This window comes from Heteronotia binoei, chromosome 15, assembly GCF_032191835.1.
Source record: "Heteronotia binoei isolate CCM8104 ecotype False Entrance Well chromosome 15, APGP_CSIRO_Hbin_v1, whole genome shotgun sequence".
In the NCBI taxonomy this organism is placed as follows: Eukaryota; Metazoa; Chordata; class Lepidosauria; order Squamata; family Gekkonidae; genus Heteronotia; species Heteronotia binoei.
In genome coordinates, this window is record NC_083237.1 from 17,104,227 (window position 1) to 17,127,669 (window position 23,443).

The window sequence follows — 23,443 nt, forward strand, 5'->3', positions numbered from 1 at the left end:
CCCAAATCATTAAATTGATTAAGCCCATATGGTTCTAACATGTTATATTTTAAAATGAACTGGGCTTCTATTTGTCAGTCTTTTCCTTATATCAGTACAGTTATAGGGATGTGTTGACATTCTATATAATAAAGCCACTCACATATTTTCAACAGTGTGATGTTTAGATGAAAAATGAGATACCAATGGAGATTCTAAATATTTCAACTTTATTCCTGATTTATGTTCCTGAACTCAGACCCTCAGGCTTCTGGAGGAATTTCCTATGTATGCCAAGTTACAGGAACAGAAGATCATGTAAATTATTCTGGTGCTTGAACAATTATAAAAATCCCTAATCTCATATTTCTGGCCATTTGGAAACTCTATAGTAGTAGTTTCCCATATAAACTTGCAGATGGTGCAATGACCACATTTATGCATGCCTGAAGGTTAGGAGATCTTACATTAGGAGATGTATAAAATTAAGCCTATCAGATCTCATAAGCAGGCCTTTTACATTCTCACTCCTATGAAACACTATAGTGGGACCCTCCTGACAGGCTGGGAGGTTTGATATCAAATGTCAATGTTTTTTTTAACTAAATCTTTAATCGGAACAGCTAAATCAGTGAAGTCTATGTTCCAACATAAATTTTGTCTCCTGTCCTTGCTGTAATTATTGAAAGGTGAGTACATTCCATAGCTAAAGCTCTACAATTAGTTGACTTGAGCACCTGTTTGGGATAACCCCTCTTACTTAGTTGTTGGTCCAGAATTGCTAAATCTCTCAGAAAGAACCCCTGCTGAGTAGAATTTCTTCTAAGTCTAGGATATTGGGCATCTGGCAAATTGTTTCTTAGCTGAGCTGGGTGGTGAGGTTATATAGGTATGAGCTGCAGTCAGTCTACTTTCTGTACAGTTCAAATGCTACAGCATTCTGCTTGGACCTATATATGGAAAGGAAGGGTCCCCTATGCAAGCACCAGTCGTTTCAAACTCTGGGGTGACATTGCTTTCGCAACGTTTTCATGGCAGACTTTTTACGGTGTGGTTTGCCATTGCCTTCCCCAGTCTTTTACACTTACACTTACGCTGGGTAGTCATTTTACCGACCTCGGAAGGATGGAAGACTGAGTCAACCTTGGGCCGGCTACCTGAACCAGCTTTCATTGGGATAGAACTCAGGTCGTGAGCAGAGAGTTCAGCTCACAGTACTGCAGTACTGCTGCTTTACCACTCTGCCTAAATAAGATATTCTATTGGGATCCCATCACCCTTCAGATTTGATAGAGTGGTGTAGCTGATTAAACCAGTTCTGGAACTCCTTGATATTAAATTTGTCTCTGTACAGGAAAATCAGATCATCAATGTATCTCCTGTAGAGGACTATGTGACCGTAAAAGGGGTTAGTTCTAGCATTAGATATCCATTTGAGTTCAGAGTTATCCACAAATAAATTTGCAGTGTCAGGTGCCAATGGGCTGCCCATTGCAATGTCCTTAACTTGTAAATGGAACTTATCCAGGTACCTGAAGTAGTTTTGTTCTAAAACGTAGTCTCTGAGGTCCATCAGAAAATGGATTGGTGGATTCAGATACTCCCTCTTAGGGATGGGCACAGACCAGAAAATGCTGGTTTGGTTCACAAATGGAACCAGACCAGTTCCCGGACCAGTTCGCAAACCAAACCACAGCCTGGTTTGCGAACCAGTTCGCAAACTGGTCCGGTTTTTATAAAGCCCTCACAAGGCTTCAAAGCTCCAAAATAGCAGGTTGTCTCCAGATCACTCTCCTCAGTGTACCCACCAAGTTTGGTCCACATTGGACTTCAGGGGGCTGAGTTGCAGACCCCTAAAAAAGGTAATTCAGTGCAATGCTTTTCAATGGAATGTCACTCTGCTGGTTCAGGAGTGACAAAAACTGACCTGGGTGAGCTAGAGGCCTTCAACGCACACAATTCCTCCCTGGGCTGACCCTCCACATGGCCCACATATGTTGCATGCATGTCAGATTTGGGAGGATCCAAGTAGCAGACCACTAAGCAAGATGCCTCCAGGAAACTGTTTTGGGGGGAGTTGTCCAGTGTCATTTTGAGACACTACAGTGTGGACCTGGTTAAGCTACAGGTATCAGACTCCCAGAGTACTTCCGCAGGGACCACCCACATGACTGCAAGTGGCTGTGTCTTCCTGGGACCAGCCACCCAGCCGTGGTGACATGATGACTAATTGGGACCAAGCCTTCCATCCTACCTGGGAAGGTGACAGGGACAAACAAGCCTGGCAACCGGGATTCACTGCGCAGCAATGGGAGGGGGCACTAGTGGACTAGCTAAGGGAATGTGTGGAAATATGTAACAGAGGAGAAAGGATGCTTTTGTGGAGGAGCAGAAAGGGTACCCCACAACCAGGGAAGAGGGCAGTTAGCCAAGCCCCTCAGAAATTTGCAGGTAGTTTGGGTGCCTGAGTGGGAGAGGAGAGAGGAAACCCCCCAGGCAGAGACCCAAGCAATGCAGGAAGAAACAGGGTGCTTTTTGGAGGAGCAGAAAGGGGACCCCACAGCCAGCATGCAGAGAAAAGGGCAGTTTTCAGAACCCGCAAAAGTGAACAGTCCAACCCCAAATCAAATAAAAAACATGTTTTATATGAAAAAAATCTACCCATGTTTCCCACTCTTCACAGTGAAGAAAAAGATGGGGGGGGGGAGAGAAATGTAGCTCTGAATGCAAGGAAAAGAAAAAAAAGAGAGAGGTGATGCTTTTACTCTGGCAGTTTGTATAGAGGCCAGGAGATTCAACAGGTTTCTCCACTCACCCCAGTAATCCCCCCCTCCTCCCGCAATCCACTAAAATATATTCTTTCACCTGCAAGAAGAACAAGACTCGCAAAAACCAGACGCAAACAGAGGACAGGAATGTGCCTCCAGTGCTTATATATACCCCACCCCCTCCATCCTGAGGAAATCAGATCGATGCCTGTCATTGGAAATCAGATTTGCCTATCATCTTCAGATTGTCACTGTTGGTCCCTCAATGGCTGAAAACACCCACCCATACCCACTTTTCAGCACGAAACTCCATGGATGGAGTTTCTTTGCCAAGAGTGCATGAGAGGTTCTGAACCAGGCAGAAAGTTGCAAAGTCCAATTCAAGAAATATCTGGGGACTTTGGGGGTGAAGCCAGGAGACATTAGGGGTGGGGCCAAGATCAAGGCTGTGACAAGCATAATTGGACTCCAAAGGGCATTCTGGCCCTCACATTTAAAGGGATGGCACACCTTTTCAATTCCTTCCTTCCATAGAAAATAATGGATAGGGGCATCTTCTTTTGGGGCTCATAGAATTGGACCCCCTGGTCCAATATTTTTGAAACTTGAGAGGTATTTTGGGGTGAGGCACTAGATGCTGTACTGAAACTTTGGTGCCTCTACCCCAAAAAACAGCCCCCCCCAGGGCCCCAGTTACTCGTGGATCAATTCTCCATGATTTTCTATGGGAATAAATCTCCATAGGGAATAATAGAATTCCCAGCAGACATTTACCTTCCCTCCCCCCGCTTTCTGATGACCCTGAAGCAGGGGGAGGGCCTCCAAACCGGGGGATCCCCTGCCCCCACCTGGGCATTGGCAACCCTACTTCCTGGTCTGAACATGTGACTTTCAAACCAAGCTGTCCGAACCTCAAACAAAGTAAAGTCCGGGCCAGATTTTAGTTCAGGTTCGGGTCTGTGCCCATCCCTTTTCCCTCTTATTAAACATGTCCTCTAAGATAGTCTTGGCTTCCTCATGGAGACTATATGAGTATAAGGATGCCACATCGAACGTTATTAGTACTACATCCTCTGGGAAAGCTAAATCCTCACATTTCACTATAAGATCCCTGGTATCTTTAATATAAGAATTCATAGATTCCACAAAAGGTTTCAAGATGGAATTGAAATATTTAGCAAGTGCTTCCAAGATGGAACTAAACCTGAAAATGATGGGGCAACCAGGGGGCGGTTATTGGGCTTATGTATTTTGGGCACCGTATAAAAAATTGGTGACCAAGGATAGTCATTGAATAAAAACTCATACAGTGATTTAGATACATATTCCAATCCAAATGCCTCCTGAAACATAATCCTTAGCATTGTTGCAGGAAGACCCCACCTTGTAAGTTAAAGCGGGTGCAATAGCAGAGGAGGTCTGAGGCGTAATCAGGAAAAACAGCATTCGTTTATTAATATACACACGTGCGGGCCAGACCCCCCTGGCATCTGCCACAAAGGTGGGAGTCTGAGCAAAGGACACAGTGAAACACAAATCTTTTATACCATTTCAAACATAGGTCACCTGGTTACATGCGACCGCACACTACTGAACATGAACTGATGGGTACTGGTTACAGATCAGTGGTTCTAGGTCCGGTACATTACATACAGCAGCATAGGAGAGTATGGGACTTTCCAGTCAGGCACACGGAAAACAGACCGTTGGTATTTCAGTTTCCTATTGATAAATCGGGGTGCTTTCCCCGGTCACAAACCATCAGTTAGATACTGAAGCCTATATGGAAGGCCCCTACTGATGCGCATACAGTAACTTACCAGTCTGCCTTGGTTCTAAGAATGTTACAGGCTACTCTTACTTAGTTCCTCTTTTCTTCAACTGTAAAATGCCAGAAGCCTTTTCTGCCTGTCTTGTTGCTTCTACTTTTGTTAGCCCCAATTGGCCCCAATTCCCTCTATATTGATATGGATACAGCCCCCAAGTACATCCTACTGGCACCATGGAGAATGCATTTAAAGTTGCTTTCTTTCTCTCAACTCCCTCTCACCATCTATTTGCCTCCCTCCCTCCCTGGCCAGCTCTCACAAATCTAATGTCCATGTGTTGCCGCTCTCAAACATCTAATGTCCATGTCTTGCCACTCTCAAACATCTGACGTTCATGTCTTGCAGCTCTCAAACATTTGATGTTTATTCTATGTGGCTCTTACGTTAAGCAAGTTTGGCCACCTCTGATCTACACCAAATTTAGACAGCTGGTGAGAGGGAGGGCAGGAAGGGACAAGCCAGTGCTTGGCCCTTGTCGCCCTTTCTTACATTTCCAGGGGAATGCTGGCCACCACTTTCGAGTCAGGAAGGAATTTCCCTCCAGGTGAGAGTGGCCCAGGAATCCTGGAGTTTTTCTGCCTTCTGGGAATACAGCAGGGGTCACTGGGTGAGTTGCGGGGAGGTTGTTGTGAATGTCTAGTTTTGTGCAGGGGGTTGGACTAGATGAGCCTTAAGGTCCCTTCCAGCTCTTATATTGTGACACTTAAATAAGTCTAGTTTTATGGATTCTGAAACTGTTCCCTCCCCGACTTTCCAGCTTAATCGGTAACTTTTCTTAAAAACCTGGCCAAGAGGCTCAACTCACCTCATAAATTATAGCTAACGTCTCAGATTAAAATCAAAGGCACTGCCAGTAACAGGCGGGGAGTATCATCTCTGTTATACAGAGCTGTCTAAAAACCCTGTCAACTAAGTCCACACCAAATTAAAAGCACATTCCAATTCGGGAACCGTTAAGAGCTGCCTGAAATTAACAGAGTCCCTTCCCCTCTTGGGTTAAAGTCCATAACAGCAAGTTTGCCACCGGTGTAAATCTTCGATACAACATTCCATCTCCTTCAGCCAACAGCATGCATTTCTCTTACCTGTGTTGTTTTGTACAAAGCTCATTCCAATGAAAAACAAGATGACGACCTGCGTTCGCCCAGCCATTTTCGTCAAGACTCTTATCAGCGAACCTTTTTTGGGCGTGAAGCTCAGAGGTCACAAGCACCTAATGACTTTGTTCTTTTTATTTAAGAGATAAGCCACAAGGGAACTCGGCCATTTAAGGGCTCAGTTGGCAATTCCTCATTGCTCCCCGAGTTGTGACTTTTTCCCAAACTTAACTCCATCCTATGAAGGCAGAATGACAGATTCCAAGAACTCATCCACTGCTTCTCTTCTGCCGTGCAGCCTGGCACCTCCTTTTAGGGCTTGGTGGCAAAGGATCTATTTAGCATGCAGAAGGTCTCAGGTTCAATCCCTGGCATCCCCAGTGAGAAGGTTCAGGCAGCAGGCGATGCATTTATCATTTTATTTATTTTATTTGACTTGATTTATATCCCGCCCTCCCCGCCGAAGCAGGCTCAGGGCGGCTCACAACAATATGAGGTGAGTTACGATGGGAGCTTCTTTGTCAAGAAATCAAAGAAACCAACTTTCTGGTGGTCAAAACAGATGGCTGAAAAAGGGACAGGTAGCAAAAAAATCCACGGAGGGATGGCTAGATCTGCCCCACTGCCTGCCACAGCTGCTTTCAGGGAAAGCCATAACATTCTCTCAGCATAGAGTTAGTTGGATGCTGTGCGGTGATGGTGGAAAGGGATGTCAGATCACAGCTGACTTACGGTGACCTCATAGGGCAGGGCTGGCCAAACTGTGGCTCAGGAGCCACTTGTGGCTCTTTCACGCATGGGCAACAGCCGACAGAAGAGAGAAACTTCGTCGGGAAGCACAGAACTATGAATCCCAGAATGCATCTAGGCAGGGGGTGAGGGCGGGTTGGCGCAAGGAAAGCTGGGGTGTGTGGTCTGAAGTGGATTACGGCGGCGCAAGATAGACCGGCATGCCTTAAAGTCGTGCAGCATGCTGGGGTCTGTAGTTCATAGAAGAAGAAGAAGAAGAAGAAGAAGAAGAAGAAGAAGAAGAAGAAGAAGAAGAAGAAGAAGAAGAAGAAGAAGAAGAAGATATTGGATTTATATCCCGCCCTCCACTCCGAAGAGTCTCAGAGCGGCTCACAATCTCCTTTACCTTCCTCCCCCACAACAAACACCCTGTGAGGTGGGTGGGGCTGGAGAGGGCTCTCACAGCAGCTGCCCTTTCAAGGACAACCTCTGTGATAACTATGGCTGACCCAAGGCCATTCCAGCAGGTGCAAGTGGAGGAGTGGGGAATCAAACCCGGTTCTCCCAGATAAGAGTCCGCACACTTAACCACTACACCAAACTGGCATACTGGAGGATGAATTGCAGAGTGACCGGGGCCTGGTGGGACGGAGGGAGAGGAGACCCTCTGCCGCTCTCCTCAGGCAGCCTGTAGCTCGGGCTGCAGTGGCAGCAGCGATGGCAGCGGTGATGGCGACGACGGCGGCTGCTGCCTGTGCCCGGGCCCGGGCCAGCGGCGCTGGTGGCGGCACTGGTGTTGCTGCGGCAGCGTCCCTCCCCCCGCTTCCAGATTTTTGGAGATCGGGGGAGGAGGCTGCAAATTCGGGGGTCCCCCGCCAGGGCGGGGGGGTTGAGAAGCCTATCCTACATCTATGATACTTGTGAGATTTTTTTTTTGCATGGAACCATTAGAAGATCTCTCTGCTGTCTGTCATTAAATGGTACATTCCATTTCATTGTTTCAGGAATCTGCTTCCTTCCCATCTCATTCTACTACATAGGTTAAAACTAGGCTTCCCAACCCTCCCGCTCTGGTGGGGGACCCCAGGATTTCCAGCCTCTTCCCCCACTCGTCAAAAAAACGGAAGTGGGGGGAGGGGGGAAACGGCGCCAAGGAGCGTGGCGAGCCAACCCATCTCGGAGTGGGCAATGCCGCTGCACAGCTGCTGCCTCTTCTCCGCTTCACCGTGGCTGCTCCTCCGAGATGGGCTCAGGCTGGGCCCATCTCGGAGGAGCAGCTGGGATGGGCTGGGAAGGGGGCAGCGGCGGCACGGCGGCATCACCCGCTCCACTCTGCCTCTGAGGTGGAGTCAGAGAGGGGGTGGGTGGGGGTGGGCCAGGAGCGTGGCGGGCCGCGAGTCTGGGTCCTTCTAGGACCCGGACTCGCGGCTCGCCGCGCTCCTGGCCTGCCTCCACCCTCTCCTTCTCTGGTTTCACCTCGGAGGCAGAGCAGGGCGGGCGACGCCGCTGTGCTGACACCTTTTCTCCGCTTCACCGTGGCTGCTCCTCCGAGATGGGCTCAGGCTGGGTCCATCTCGGAAGAGCGGCTGCGGTGGGGCGGGGAAGAGGCGGAAGAAGCGTGGCAGCGTTGCCTGCTCCACTCCGCCTCTGGGGTTAGGGAATTGGAGAAGGGGAGGGTGGAGGGAAGGAAGGGATTTAAAAAGTTGTGAGGACCCTTTAAGTGTGATGGACAGAACTCCCTTTGAAGTTCAATTGTGCTTGTCACACCCTTGCTCCTAGCTCCACCCCAGTGTCTCCTGGCTCCATCCCAAAGTCTCCTGGCTCCACCCCCAAAGTCCCCAGATATTTCTGGAATTGGACTTGGCAACCCTACTGGAAAGCTTTCAAAACAGCCATGAAAAATATAGCCAAACATTTGACAGAATGATCAAAAACTTACTATGAAGCAGACCACACAAAAACATCAAACCAAAACGCTATAAAGAGTGTCACAAATCAAATTTCAGAATTTGTGTGGGCCGGGAAGAAACCAAGAATTAAAATGAAAATTTTGACAGATGCAAAAGAGAGAGGTGGATTCCAACTACCAGATTTGAAATTGTATCATGAAGCAGTTTGTTTAGTATGGATGAAAGAATGGATAACGTTGTTAAATAAAAAACTCTTAGTGCTGGAAGGCCATGGAAAAAAATTCGGCTGGCATGCATACTTGTATTACGGAAAAAAGAAGATGGATGGCCTTTTCTCTCACCATTATATAAGAAGTAGTCTACTAAATGTATGGATAAAGTATAAGAAATATGGTGATGAGAGGAGACCTTTGTGGATAGTGCCAGCTGAAGTGATAAAGTTAACGGCTAAAACAGCCAAAGAAAAACAGCTATCATACAACCAGTTACTAAAAATACAAAGTGGGAAAATAGAACTGAAAACTGCAGAAGAACTGAGTTACAAATATGATTGTTTTCAAATGCAACAAATAAAAAGCTTGGTGGAGAATGATATTAAAACTGAAGGAATAAGGAAAGAGCAAACAGAAATGGAAAGAGTTCTGCTTGGAGATAATGAGAAATTAATTTCAAAAGTATACAAATTACTTTTACAATGGTCTACAGAAGATGAAGTAGTGAAATCTCAAATGATAAAATGGGCAATTAATGTAAATAAAGAAATAAAGATGGAATCTTGGGAATATCTGTGGAAGAACTCTATGAAACTCGCAACATGTCATAGTATTAAAGAAAACTGTTTTAAGATGATGTATAGATGGTATATGACTCCAAAAAAATTAGCAAAGATGAACAACAAGATGCCAGATAGGTGTTGGAAATGTAAAAAGCATGAAGGCTCTTTCTACCATATGTGGTGGACTTGTGAAAGGGCTAAAATGTTTTGGCAGATGATTCAGCAAGAGATTTCTAAGATTTTGGGATACGAATTTAACAAAGTGGCAGAGATTTTTCTGCTGGGACTACAAATGGAAAAATTTCCAAAAGAAGATAGAACTTTAATATGGTACTTGCTCTCAGCTGCTAGGACATTGTATGCGCAGCTGTGGAAGCAAGAAAAAATACCAGAGAAATGGGATTGGATTACAAAAGTTATGTCATGGAGTGAAATGGACAAATTAACAAGAAAATTAAGAGACGATGATTTGGAACTTTTTAAGTTGGAGTGGAAGAAATTCAGAAGATACGTAGAAAAAGAGTGGAAAATAAAAGGACATTGGACAATCTTTGATGATGATTAAGATTTTTAAAATAAGAATATAACCTTTGGGTTTTTTTTTTCTTAATAGTTAAGGGTACCTTTAATACTTGCTTTTTAAAAGAAAATAACACTGGCGGGGGTCAAGTAACAGAGGGAGGGGTGGGGGGAAAGTAAGATATGGGGTAGAAAGATCTTTCTTTTACTTTAAGTTTTTTATAAGTTGTAGATTTAGTTCTGCTACCATATGTTACCAATAAAATTGTTTATTCAAGGGACAAATCAAATCCTTAGGCCACAGTCATAAAGAGCGGGTTCAGCAAAACAAAACACTAATATATATTTCCTCTGGAATATCTGGAACTTTTAAGTTCCGGGAAAACTTCTGTTGGATACCAGTTCTACAGCTGTGTGGTGCTACAAGCCAGAAATCTCTGCCTCTTATCCTTTTAGATTTTAGCTCATGGAGAGATAAGAATCCTTATGCCGGGACTTTCAGGCAGGGTCAGCTCTGAGGTGAGAGCAGTGTCTTCAGACAGTGAAGTTGTGGGACAGGTGGTGACTTCTACCACCACCCTTTTGCTGCCATGACTTTCTCTGATCTGCACCTTTGCCTAGGATTGTCAGGCCTGTGTTGGGACATTCAAATCTCCAGGAATTTCCTTACCCATCCCTCTTTACACACCAAGGAACAGTTTGTGAGTCCCACATCTTCCACTAGTGAGATGTGCTGACGGGCTTTCACTCCATGATAATGTGCTGCATTCTCTTATCCTGCCATAGCCCCATCCTTTATGAGTGTAAATGCCAGGAGAGTGAATGCTCTTTTGGACAAAGTTATGCTAGAAAAATATAATCTATCCTTCTAGAAGTCATTAATAGTTCAATAACAGCAGGAGAGAGAGAGAGAGAGAGAGAGAGAGAGAGAGAGAGAGAGAGATGTATGTAATTGAGCAGTCTGCTCCTTTCCTAATATTTGAGAGATTTTGTTTGGTCCGAATGACAGAGCTCTTGTTTCAGTTTCCAGTTTTGTATGTTAGCTGAGAATGTTGGTTGTTGGAGTTGCCTCCTTGCAAATGAGCAGCTGATGTTTTGAGCCAGCTTGTCTCTGCTGAATGGACTGGAGAATGGGTACTTGAGTGAGTACTCTGACCTGGGAACCCACAGCCAAAGGGGGACATTATAGACTCTCTGTATGAAATGTGAGACTGAGAACTGCAGGTTGTTTAATGTTCATGCAAATGCATTGATGCCAGAAACCATGGATCTCTCTCTCTCTCATGGAATCCTATGGAGGGTACTGAACCGTAAAGAATGACAACAGAAACAAACAAAACATTAACACAACACACTCAAAAGGCAAAAATAAGGGCTGTTTCTGGTTCCTTTTCATGGTCCAGTACCTTATTGTTTGCCACTTGACTTTATGTATTTGCAGGGCCTTTTTTGTAGAAAAAGCCCAGTAGGGACTCATTTGCATATTAGGCCACACCCGTGATGCTAAGCCAGCCAGAACTGCATTCCGGCTCAAAAAAAGCCCTGTGTATTTGACATGTTGAATTAAAGTTTTGACAGAAGTTTAGTATTTTTAAAGACTTGTGTGCATTTAATTATTTTTACAACCACACACCCACATGGGACAGATGAAGCTCCCCTATTCTAAATCAGATCTCTCGGTCGCTATCGTTTCCTCAGACTGGTAGCAACATTGCAGGGACTTGGGCAGGAGTCTTTCACATCTCCTACTACCTGCTTCATTTAGACTAGAGATTCTGGTGACTGAACCTAGGACCTTCTGCACACCAAGCAGGTGCTCTACTACAGAGCCACGGTTCCCACTCCCAATTTCAAAATGAGTGCAAACAAAACACTGAGGCTTAGTTATTGGTATAATCAAACAAGGCAGGTGACACTGTTTAAAAGAAAGGCGCAGCTACCTCATACCTGCACTTACGTAAAGCTGAGATTCCATTTCTGAATTTGCTACAAATTATTTTGGAAGCAAAGTACAATTATTCCCAGGGATGTTATTGCACCTTTAAATTATAAGGATTCAGTTACCTTTTATATATTTCTGTAAAGATCCAAACAATGCAGACAGCAAGGAACAAAGAAGCCTGTTATTTGAGGTTACCATATTTCTTCTTTTGAGAGGACATAGATTTCTCAATCTATGGCGCCCATGGTAGAAGCTGCAGCTCTCTGGCATGCAATACCCTTAGGTGCCTTCTGTCTTAATCTGTTATGAAATCTGTCAAGTAACTTGAAGGGAAAGTCCTGGCAAAATGCCCAGTCCTGTCATGCCAGACACTTCATCCACGTGTTCAGCCACCCTCTGCTCCCTCTCACAATCAGATACACCCAATCTGTTCCAAAGGCCCTGCGCAAACCAGCAAAGGTTTCAGGAAGCAAACCAGGAAGCCAGAGCAAGAAAAAATAAAGTAAGGAACTGTGACTTGCTTGACAGGGGAGTAAAATCGGTAAGTGGATGTGCTTTTTTTTTTACAGTAGTGCCCTCTGGGGTTGCCAACTTTGGGTGGGGAAATTCCAGGATATTTTGGGAGTGAAGTCTGGGGAAGGGAGGGTTTAGGAAGGAGAGGGACCTCAACAGGCTATGATGCCATAGGGCAGGGGGGGCCAAACTGTGACTCGGGAGCCGCATGTGGTTCGTTCACACATATTGTGTGGGTCTTGAAGCCCCCACTGCCCTGTTGGCTGGCTTGGAGAAGGCATTTGTCTCTTTAAATCACTTCTCCAAGCCATACCAGCTGGTGGCTTGGAGAACATATTTTAAAGTTAGTTGCTTTCTTTCTACCTCTCCCTCCCTCCCCTCCCCATCTATTTCCTTCCTTCCTTCTCACAAGCATCTGATATTCATGTCTTGTGGCTCTTGAATAGAATTTATTCTATGTGGCTCTTACATTAAACAAATTTGGCCACCCCTGCCATTAGGGTTGCCAAGTCCAATTCAAGAAATATCTGGGGACTTTGGGGGTGGATCCAGGAGACATTGGGGTGGAGCCAAGAGCAAGGGTGTGACAAGCATAATTGAACTCCAAGGGAGTTCTGGCCATCACATTTAAAGGGACTGCACATCTTTTTAAATGCCTTCCTTTCATAGGAAATAATGAAGGATTGGGGCACCTTCCTTTGGGGCTCATAGAATTGGACCCCCTGGTCCAATCTTTTTGAAACTTGGGAGGTATTTTGGGGAGAGGCCCTAGATGCTATACTGAAAATTTGGAGCATCTATCTCAAAAAACAGCCCCCCCCAGAGCCCCCGATACCAGCAGCTCAATTCCCCATCATTCCCTATGGGAATCGTTCATGGTGGTGCATGATGGCTGTGGGGTGGGGGAGGGGAGAAGCCTGTAAAACCGGGGGATCCCCCTCTGGGACCTGGAGATTGGGAAGCCTACCTGCCATAGAGTCTACCCTCCAAAGCAGCCCTTTTCTCAATGGGAACTGATCTCTGTAGTCTGGAGATCAGTTGTGATTCCATGAGATCTCCAGGCCCCATCTGGAGATTGGCAAACAGGTGGCATCGAGTATTGAAGGAGTGGCACTATTTATTTAGGAGAGGGGAGGGGAGATACTTTCAGCATTCATACTGTTTCTTTTGTAGGGTCTCTAGATGATGGATCTTGAATTTGACCAGGAAGTTTTGGACGCCAACTTCATCAAACGTGCAAAACTAGTGGAGGTCGAGGGAGTCCCTTTTCACAGTAATACCGCAGAGAACTGGGGTCGCTTGTGGGCCTTTGCAGCCCGGCCAGACGATCTTCTGATCTGCACTTACCCCAAAGCAGGTAGCAGAACTGGAAGAGACACCAGAGGTCCTGGCAAAGCAAAAGGTGGAGGGCTATGGAGCTGGGGAAACTGAAAGCCCCTGGATGAATTATAGGCTCTTCATGTCTCTTCCCCTCACCTCCCTCAGGGACCACCTGGATCCAGGAAATTGTGGACATGGTCCAACAGGGAGGGGACCTACAGAAATGCACTCGGGCCCCAACACACAAGCGTATGCCCTTCATAGATTTGTTCCTTCCCAAACCCTTAACTTCAGGTGAGTAGGAGGTACTGTTTCAGAGAACAGGAGAAGGGGTTCTCAGCATGAACCCCTCCTGGACTTGCCTCCTGGTGTTTCAGGCCTGGAAGATGCAGAGGTGATGCCTTCTCCACGCACCATCAAAACCCACCTCCCAATTCAGCTCTTGCCTCCTTCCTTCTGGGAACAGAATTGCAAGGTCAGGACAACTGAGGGGGGGGGAGGAGGCTGAGGGGCAGGTGGGGCTGAATATGACTAATCTCTGGGACCTCTTCTTGATTTACTGGGCTCAAAGGTGGAAACCTGCTGTCCTAATAAAAACGGAGAGGGCCTCAAAGTGTATGTAGAGTGCATGGTTTAATTTAGCTCAGGTCTCAATCTTGGAGTTAACGCTCTGGAAATTGTGAAATAGTCTGTCTGCAGACTAAGAATAATCATAATCCTGGCCAGGAATTCCAAACAGGCTGACTGACTCATTTGTTCTTAGTGGGGACATGGAGGAAGGTGACTGTAATAATTCCACAAGCACACCATGCCAGAGGGATTGAAAATTTTATTGGAACAAAATCTTTCTTGGCACCTGCTTGAGCAAAAACTAATAGCTAACTACCAGGAGAAGAAATTGAAATTGAACTATCTACAGCACAGGCTTTTCAGCCCTAAGGGATCAGGGGAAAGTCACTAAACAGTTCAATAAGGGAACATCACCAAATGTACAACTTGCCACGATATAACAGTGACTCTTACAGACTGGAAAGGTAAGGGGACAGATGCGAGGGCTCTCTTTTCTCTTCCTGTATTTCCACAGGTCATTTATGTGGCCAGGAATGCCAAAGACAATGCCGTGTCCTATTTTCACTTCTATCGCATGAACCAGGGGTTGCCAGAGCCCGGAAACTGGGACCAGTTTCTAGAAGATTACCTTGTTGGGAAGGGTGAGTGGAGTGGCTGGAGCTGGAGCTGGGAAACAGGAAGTGCTTGGTGTGGGAGGGGTAGTTTTTGCCCCCCACCCTGGCTCTAGCCTCTTGACATAGTATGGGTCTAAAATTTGCAAAAAGGGAAGGTTTCATGGTTCAGCCTGATCTCATCAGACCTCAGAAGCGAAGCTGGTCAGTACTTAAATGGAAGACTACCAATGAAGACTTTGCATGGTAAGGAAATGGCAAATGGCCTGTTTTTCACTTTCTTGAAAGCCCTTGCTGGAGTTGCCATAAGTGGGTTGCAGCCTGGTGGTTGCCAGTTCTGAGTTGGGAAATACCTGGAGATTTTAGGGGTGGAGCCTTGGGGAGGCATGGTTTGGCAAGGACAGGGACCTTGGTGGAGTATACTACCATAGAGCTTACCTTCCAGAGCAGACATTTTATCCAGGGAACCGATCTCGGTAGTCTGGAGACCAATTGTAATTCTGGGAGACTTCCAAGCTTCACCTAAAAATTGCCATCCCTACTTTATGTACATAGTAGTTTCCCCATAGCAACTGGGCAGTAATGGTTAGCAGAATACAAAAGGAACTGGGAAAATGCCATCAATCTGCATAGCTATTCACTATTTTATTTCCAACCATACAAAAAGTTACAGACTTCAATTGGCAATGAATGAAGTGAGCAAGTGAGAATTCTACAACTCACTCTCCACCTTGTGTCTGCAGTTGCGTGGGGCTCTTGGTTTGACCATGTCTGTGGCTGGTGGGAAGCCAAGGACCGACATCCAGTTCTGTACCTTTTTTATGAAGATATAAAGAAGGTAAGAAACTCTTCCTTCTCTCTGAGTCTCATAAAGGTAATCCCCTGTGCAAGCACCAGTCATTTCCAACTCTGGGGTGACATTGCTTTCACGTTTTCATGGCAGACTTTTTACGGGGTGGTTTGCCCATTGCCTTCCCCAGTCATTTACACTTTACCCCCAGCAAGCTGGGTACTCATTTTACCAACCTCGGAAGGATGGAAGGCTGAGTCAACCATGAGCCAGCTACCTGAACCCAGCTTCTGCTGGGATTGAACTCAGATTGTAAACAGAGCTTGGACTGCAGCTTTACCACTCTGCACCATGGGGCTTCATACATATGTGTATGTATGTGTCTCATACATACATGCAAACATAACTCTTCAACATAGTTATTTTAACTACAAAGGAGTGCTGCTGATAGAAATATTCTGAGGAATTACTTTGTTATGTTGGGTTCTTACAGCAGTGCCAAAGTTGAGCAAGAAACAAGTGCTTAACAGCAGCCTAAATTTCCCTCAGAAGTCTTGTCTCTCCCTAGGATCCAGCCCGGGAAATCCAGAAAGTAGCCCAGTTCCTTGGCATAGAGCTCACAGAACCAGTTCTGAAACGGATTGTGCAGCACACAACATTTGAGAGCATGAAAGCCAATCCAATGGCTAATTACAGCAGTATACCTTCTTCCATTATGGATCAAGCTGTGTCACCTTTCATGAGAAAAGGTGAGTGTCACAGGTTAGCCTCTTGGCTCACTTCTGAGAGGGGAAGAAAGTTCTTTGCGGATTTGTCAAGTGGCATAATTTGTTTTGGCTGTGGAAAAGTAAGCTGTAAGCTTTAGAAATATAAACAGTAATTTTGGACTCCAAATGTTGTCAAGGGAGGTGGGAGCAGTGCCTCGTTCCTAAACCAAGAAGTAGCGAGATTCAGGCTTGTGGGAACGCCCTGATGACATTTGATCTACAAGATGGCTCTGGCGCATAATTATTGGAGATTGGCAAGTAAAGGCAAGCTGGAAAGTACTTTTCCTTCATAGCCCTCACTCTATACCTCTTTAAAGAATGAAAGAAGGTGTGAGGAAGTGGGGTAAAGTAATTGCTAAGAATTGGAACAGTGGGCTGGCCATTGGACTACAGTACCAAAGATCAACAAAAGCCCATAAGTCTACCAGATCTCATATGTATGCAGACCCATGAGTGTGTTTCTGTGAGAGAGGTTCCCTCTTGTGGTTTGTGCTCCCAGCAAGACGATGGCCAAGGAAGAAGAAGAAGAAGAAGATACTGGATTTATATCCCGCCCTCCACTCCGAAGAGTCTCCTTTCCCTTCCTCCCCCACAACAGACACCCTGTGAGATGGGTGGGGCTGGAAAGGGCTCTCACAGCAGCTGCCTTTTCAAGGACAACTTCTGCCAAAGCTATGGCTGACCCAAGGCCATGCTAGCAGGTGCAAGTGGAGGAGTGGGGAATCAAACCCGGTTCTCCCAGATAAGAGTCCGCACACTTAACCACTACACCAAACTGGCTCCATAAGGTATCCATACTCAGGAAATCTATGGTTGGAGAGTCTAACATTTGCTTTGAGATTAAAAAGCTGTGATCAGGAAAGAGAAAAACTGGGCTTCGATGATATGGGGAAGGAATTTCTCCAGATAACTTTCCATTTCCCCACCTATTGTTTTCCCCCACACACACACCTCAGGGGGGATTTTTAATGAACTAAATAGCACAGTGATTAAATCCCCTCCCATATCCACTCTTCATACCTGTGGGCTTTCAATAAAAATAACATAAAAAATGCAGTCTCATTTATCTGGATGAATTTCAGTTGCTGTAGTTTGACGAAGATATGGGCAAGTTACTTGAAGGAATGCCACTCTTCAATTTTTAACATTTGCTCCTCATGGCTCAAAGTAGAGAGCTGAGGGGGGCTATGTGACTGAATCCCGAGAATGGTGATGAACTCTGTGCGGAGGGGTGGCATTCAGAATTTAATCCCTGATGCCAATTTATCTCTTTTGGACAAGGTGTTCAGTTGAGTGGTGGCCAAGCAAGTTCAAGCTCTCTTGGATAAGACAGATTCTTTACTGACCTGATATTGGGCTAGAAACTGCCTTAAGTTGTCTGCACTGGCAACCTTCAGAAGCGCAAGGAAGTGGCAGAGAAATTTATTTAGAATGAAGTTCAGTGAAGGTCAAAAAAGGGGCCAAGAAAGGAGGAAAGCAGATTGTTCATTTTTGTCTGGCTTGGTTTTTCCCTCACCTTCAGGTGCTGTAGGAAACTGGAAGGAACACTTCACAGTGGCCCAGAGTGAACGGATGGATGAAGTCTGTGCTCGGAAACTGGGGGGCACTGGCCTGACCTTCTGCACAGAGCTGTAAGCCCACCTTTATGTTATTCCGTGAAACTTACACCAAAATGTGCCTGGATTGTTTCCTGTGCTAAATAAAATGAACCTCAAACTAAGGCCGACCAAGCTAAATTTTGTGTACAGGGTTTTGTTGTGTTTTCAAGTGTGATTTCTCTCGGTTATGGGTTTCCTTTCATTTGTAAATGAATTTTTGATAGTATCTATTACTGTTAAATTCTATGCAATTGTTGCATTATTATCGCTTTCAGAATTCAGTGAACTGAAGTGCAGGACATAAATATTTGAACTAAATACAATGGGACAGAGCCCCAATCAATATTTTCAGAGGGTTTTTTTTCAAAATACCGAAAAACTTTCTCAGGAAGCAATCTTCAACTTTTCCAGACACAGGACTCACTGAGCATAGGATCCACACCTGCAAGCATGGGATCCACACCTGACATCAGAGTCAAGTGGCAGGAAGAGGAGGAGCCAGATTTGTGATGTTGTCATTCTCATGGCCCAGGCCATGGGCAGCCAACCAAAGGTGCTGGGTTCAGGAACCTCAAACCAAACACCAGAAGGAGTACAATAGTGTACAAGCCAAGGATCAGAGTCTGAAAGGAACTTTCTCCACCACAGAGTGACTTCACCTCCCCCTCCTGCCTATGGATTAGAGAAGATTTATATTAATGGAGAATAGCCTTGATAACAACATCTCTCAACGGACTTGCCTAATGTATTTTGATATATTATGCATAAGCAGGGCTTTTTTTGAGCAGGAACACACAGGAACGCAGTTCCAGCTGGCTTGGCATCAGGGTGTGTGGCCTAATATTCAAATGAGTTCCTGCTGAGCTTTTTCTACAACAAAGTCACATGTCATTTTCAGTATTTTAAAAAAGTTTGTAGGGAAATGTATGCTGAACCTTCCCTTTGGCTACCACTTTGATCCCCAAAGTCCTGCTCTCCACAATGGTCTGAAAAACCCTTTAGCTTCCAGCTAGTAGAAAAGTGGTTAGAGAAGTGTCTAAAGGGCTGGAGCACTTTCCCTATGAAGAAAGGTTGAAACGCTTGGGACTCTTTAGCTTGGAGAAACGTCGACTGCGGGGTGACATGATAGAGGTTTACAAGATAATGCATGGGATGGAGAAAGTAGAGAAAGAAGTACTTTTCTCCCTTGCCCCCCCAGTCGGAATGAAGAGGCAGACACAATTGTTGGGATTTAAACCGGGCCGCTTTATTAGAATTAACAAACATAACTGGCAGGGAAGGGAAAACCAGACCAGACAAGCCCTGGGGTCAACACCTGGACCCCGCCTTGTCCAAAGGGCGAGCCACCCTGCCCCCAGCACAAACCCGCCGTAATCGGGTTGTACTGAGCGGCCAGGCCCGCAGCCATCACCAACCGGGCTGGCATCAATCCCCATGGAAAGATCCAACCAGGTGAGGCTCTCTGTGATCTGCATCACCGTACTGAGCCATTTAGCCCATCTACGGTTCCTGCATACCACCGCACCAACGGTGCTAGGCCATAGGTGCTCCCCTGGAAAACCCAATGGCCAAACCTAATCCAGCCTGCGACCGAACTAATACTCAACAAAACCTAACCTACTAGGCAGTACAAGGTAGGCGAAAAACACCCCCACATAGGCCAATTGTGTGGGAGTGAAAAAATTCCTACCTGGCCCCAAAAGGCGACCGGCATGTACCTGTACTGCCAATGGGAAGGGCGGGCGGGCAGAGAGCCGAAACAAAACTGCGCAATAAGGCGGGAGCCGGGCTTATATAGCCCCAACTCCGCGCCTTGCAAAACACCCGTATGTCGGGTGATATTGGTGCCCCTCCCTCCTTCCGGGGGTGCAAAGACGGCCCCCAGCCTATAGCTTGCCAGCTGGCTCGGCTGGGAAGGGGCCGGACCTTGCCCCCCCAGTCGGAATGAAGAGGCAGACACAATTGTTGGGATTTAAACCGGGCCGCTTTATTAGAATTAACAAACATAACTGGCAGGGAAGGGAAAACCAGACCAGACAAGCCCTGGGGTCAACACCTGGACCCCGCCTTGTCCAAAGGGCGAGCCACCCTGCCCCCAGCACAAACCCGCCGTAATCGGGTTGTACTGAGCGGCCAGGCCCGCAGCCATCACCAACCGGGCTGGCATCAATCCCCATGGAAAGATCCAACCAGGTGAGGCTCTCTGTGATCTGCATCACCGTACTGAGCCGTTTAGCCCATCTACGGTTCCTGCATACCACCGCACCAACGGTGCTAGGCCATAGGTGCTCCCCTGGAAAACCCAATGGCCAAACCTAATCCAGCCACCGCCAATGCCAAGCCTCTGCTTAGGCATTAGCGCCCCAACGGGTGGCCCAGAGCCAACCGCACCCCCTGCCAAACTTCCTCTACAAAGGCCCGGTTACCCAAATCCAATAATTAAACACCATCCGGCCGGTACAGGTCGACTTAAATGACCCGAATGGCCGGATGAGGGGGAAAAACCTAATCCCTCCTCCAAGACCCTGGAAGGGCCCAATTGGCCTTACGTCTGCCCTTGCACTGAGACCGGGCTGGGTGCCCCAGGAGCCGTCCGGCGAAATGGGCAGCCCCAACGGACCATGCTGCGCCCGCGGATGAGAACCCGCCTTCTCTCACCCCGAGCCACAGCACCTGAAAAACAAACCACAATCAGCAACGTGCACAAAATTGGTAAACATTAGGCCGACCCCCTAACCCTCCACGGAGGACTGCCTACCTTGGATCTTTTATCCCCGACAACCTGTTCACCTCAGAGCAAAACCATCCCAGAAATAACTAGCATCAGCCCAGCACGGGTATGTGGCCAACAACCTACTGGGAGCCGGCCGGCGGATGGGGCTGTGGCCCTTTTCCAGGTGGCTGCGAACTGCCGCCTCCGCCTCCGGGGCGCTTACCGCCCGCTCCGGGCTTTGCTCTACTGCAGGCCGACAGTGCGTGGGGCCCACTGCACAGCGGGCACTCGTGACGAAATTTACAGGGCTCCTTGGGGCAGACCCCCTTGGAAGCGAACTCCCAGCACAACAACCGGGAATGATCCGGCTGGCCCGCGGAGACGCGGGCACCTGGGGTAGTCTGTTGTTGCTGTGCTCCCTGCACCAAATGACCGCTGTCGGACCTATCCCCGGAGTTTGGTTTTGCCGGGGCCATCAGCTGCAACCACAGCTGTTGATTTATTTGGTCCCACGGCATTCCGGGATTGACAGCGGCCCGCATCCGGAAGGCTTCGTCGTATTGCAGCCATGCTGCCCCGGCGAAGTCCGTATAAGCCCTATAAACTATGTCTATATATTGAAAGAGGGCGGCCGCCCTGGCCGGCTGTGCCCTTGCGATGACCCCGGCATAGATCAGAAAGCCGGGCAACCAATTCGCCCAGGCCCTGTCAACCTTCCTGCGCTTTATCTTTTCCTTGTCCCTGTCGTCGAGCTCCTCCTTACTTTTTTTTTCGAGCTCCCTGAACAGGAGACCGAAAACATCGACGTACTCCCCACGGAGGATTCTCTCCCGTGTGGCCGCCGTCAGATGATCCCCCAACGGCAAAGAAGTGTCGCCGTAGGGGAGAGCGTGGAAGGGGATACTCGCATAGGGGTTCGGGGGGTAGAACCACCCACCCACTTGAGTTGAAGGCCATGCACCCCGCAACTGGGCCCCCTGCTGACCACCACCTGGCCAAATGCCCGGTGTGGGCAGCGAAGGAGGGGCTGCAGGGGGCGCCCCAGCGCCTACCAGCTGACCAACAGGGGCAGGAACTGCACTGGACAGCAAACTGGGTGTATGAAAACCCAAAGCCCACGGCTGAGCGGGGCCCAACTGTTCGCTGGCACCTGACCACCCGGGCCCCCATCCCACCCCGCCCACCCCCAGCAAATGGGGGGTTGGCTGGGCTGGACCCCAAGGCCAACCTTGAATGGGCAAAGTCATGGGCTTACCACCATCACCCGGAAAGACGCCCGAGCCTCCAGGGGGCCGCGGGCCACCGCTTCCAGATGCCCCTTCGCCCGATGGCACGCCCGAAGGACCTTCCCCTGGATCTTCCACCTGGTCAGTTTCCGGCAGCGCTTCCGGCTCCGACTGCCCGCCCTGTAAAGCAGACAACCTTGCCAACAATTCAGTTTCAAAGGTCAGCCGGGCCGACCGGCTGGTGGCACGGCGACGGCCCTCCCAAATGGGTGAACCTCTGGCCACACGTTCCTGCTCGAGGGCGTCCAATTGGCTAATAATAGCGAGGCGAACCCGCTCACTCTGGCCCTGATCTTCAGTTGGGGCTCCTTGCTGGCCCCGCCCCCGGGGTGGGCGAGCAGGCTGCTTGCCCTTAGACTTACCCTGTCCCTTCTTAGGTGCCATCCTCTAATGGTACCAATGCCCCTAACGGAGACTTACCGGCCACCCAAGGCCCCTTTTCAGCCCCCACCTCCTCCCAGAATAGGAAGAGCAGCAAACACCCCTGTTAATGGGGTGGCCCACACCACAGCTCCAGACACAGAAAGACACCACCCCAGAAACTACCAGCCCCACAAGTAGGGAATGGATGAAGAGAGGGGGAAGGTTGCCAAAGGCACCAGCCCAGGCACCCGGCCCTCAAGCAAAAGAAACCAGGGGGGGGGGGCTGGGGAGGACAGGATGCTCGCCGCGCCACTCAATCCAAGGAAAACAGTGGCCTAATCCCCTCCAAATTATGATGAGAGCGGGCTAGGCTGGGCTATCCAGGTCAGGGCCAGGGGAGGAAAAAACGCCGCACTGTGGTGGCCTGAGACCCCCAGGAGAAGGCTGCTGCCTAATAATGGCCAGTCGCCTGCGCACGCTTGGACCAGGGGCCACTTCGCGCAGCCCTGATTCGGGCTAAGCAATGGGAATAAAATGCCCTTGGGCTGGGAAGCCTTAAGCAGGGAGCGCCGCGCCGACCCGATCCGTCCCGGCCACCCCCGAGCCTCCCCCCCACTGGGCCTTGGCCCCCACGCCTGACTCAGCCTCTGAAGCGCCTCGCCGCGCGAAGCCCCGCCGCGCCGAACAGCTGTTTCTCCGAGGCCGCTGCTACGCCGGCGCGTGTTTCGGCCTTCGCAAGCGCCTCGCAGCGCGAAGCCAACGCCGCGCTGAACAGCTGATCCCCGGAAGGCAAGTTGCTAGGACGACCCTCGTTGCTCAGGCCTAACCCTGAGCTCGGACCAACGTGGCTCTCTCCAGAGAGCCGAAACAAAACTGCGCAATAAGGCGGGAGCCGGGCTTATATAGCCCCAACTCCGCGCCTTGCAAAACACCCGTATGTCGGGTGATATTGGTGCCCCTCCCTCCTTCCGGGGGTGCAAAGACGGCCCCCAGCCTATAGCTTGCCAGCTGGCTCGGCTGGGAAGGGGCCGGACCTTTCTCACAATACAAGAACTCGTGGGCATTCGATGAAATTGCTGAGCAGACAGGTTAAAACGGATAAAAGGAAGTACTTCTTCACCCAAAGGGTGATTAACATGTGGAATTCACTGCCACAGGAGGTGGTGGCGGCCACAAGTATAGCCACCTTCAAGAGGGGTTTAGATAAAAATATGGAGCACAGGTCCATCAGTGGCTATTAGCCACAGTGTATGTGTGTATATAAAATTTTTTGCCACTGTGTGACACAGAGTGTTGGACTTGATGGGCCATTGGCCTGATCCAACACGGCTTCTCTTATGTTCTTATGTTCTTAAAGAGGGAAA

General features: G+C 48.2%; 1 protein-coding gene across 1 annotated transcript; it reads left to right on the forward strand.

The window, feature by feature from the left end:
- Positions 1-11,962: 11,962 nt before the first annotated feature.
- LOC132584113 (sulfotransferase 1C2-like) lies at positions 11,963-17,839 on the forward strand. The gene is made up of 8 exons (XM_060255913.1): positions 11,963-12,089; positions 13,235-13,418; positions 13,547-13,675; positions 13,759-13,856; positions 14,466-14,592; positions 15,306-15,400; positions 15,921-16,101; positions 17,642-17,839. Exons 2-8 carry the CDS (start codon positions 13,244-13,246, stop codon positions 17,752-17,754), a joined length of 918 nt encoding a protein of 305 aa, XP_060111896.1. The 5' UTR covers positions 11,963-12,089; positions 13,235-13,243; the 3' UTR covers positions 17,755-17,839.
- The last annotated feature ends 5,604 nt before the right edge of the window (positions 17,840-23,443 follow it).

What these genes read in the sequence shown, in the direction of transcription:
- LOC132584113 (XM_060255913.1), top strand. Translation starts at nt 13,244, where the DNA reads ATGATGGATCTTGAATTTGACCAGGAAGTTTTGGACGCCAACTTCATC. An exon ending in TCTGGGAACAGAATTGCAAG is followed by an intron (nt 13,857 to 14,465) that starts GTCAGGACAACT and finishes GTATTTCCACAG; the next exon opens with GTCATTTATGTGGCCAGGAA. An exon ending in GTCACCTTTCATGAGAAAAG is followed by an intron (nt 16,102 to 17,641) that starts GTGAGTGTCACA and finishes CCTCACCTTCAG; the next exon opens with GTGCTGTAGGAAACTGGAAG.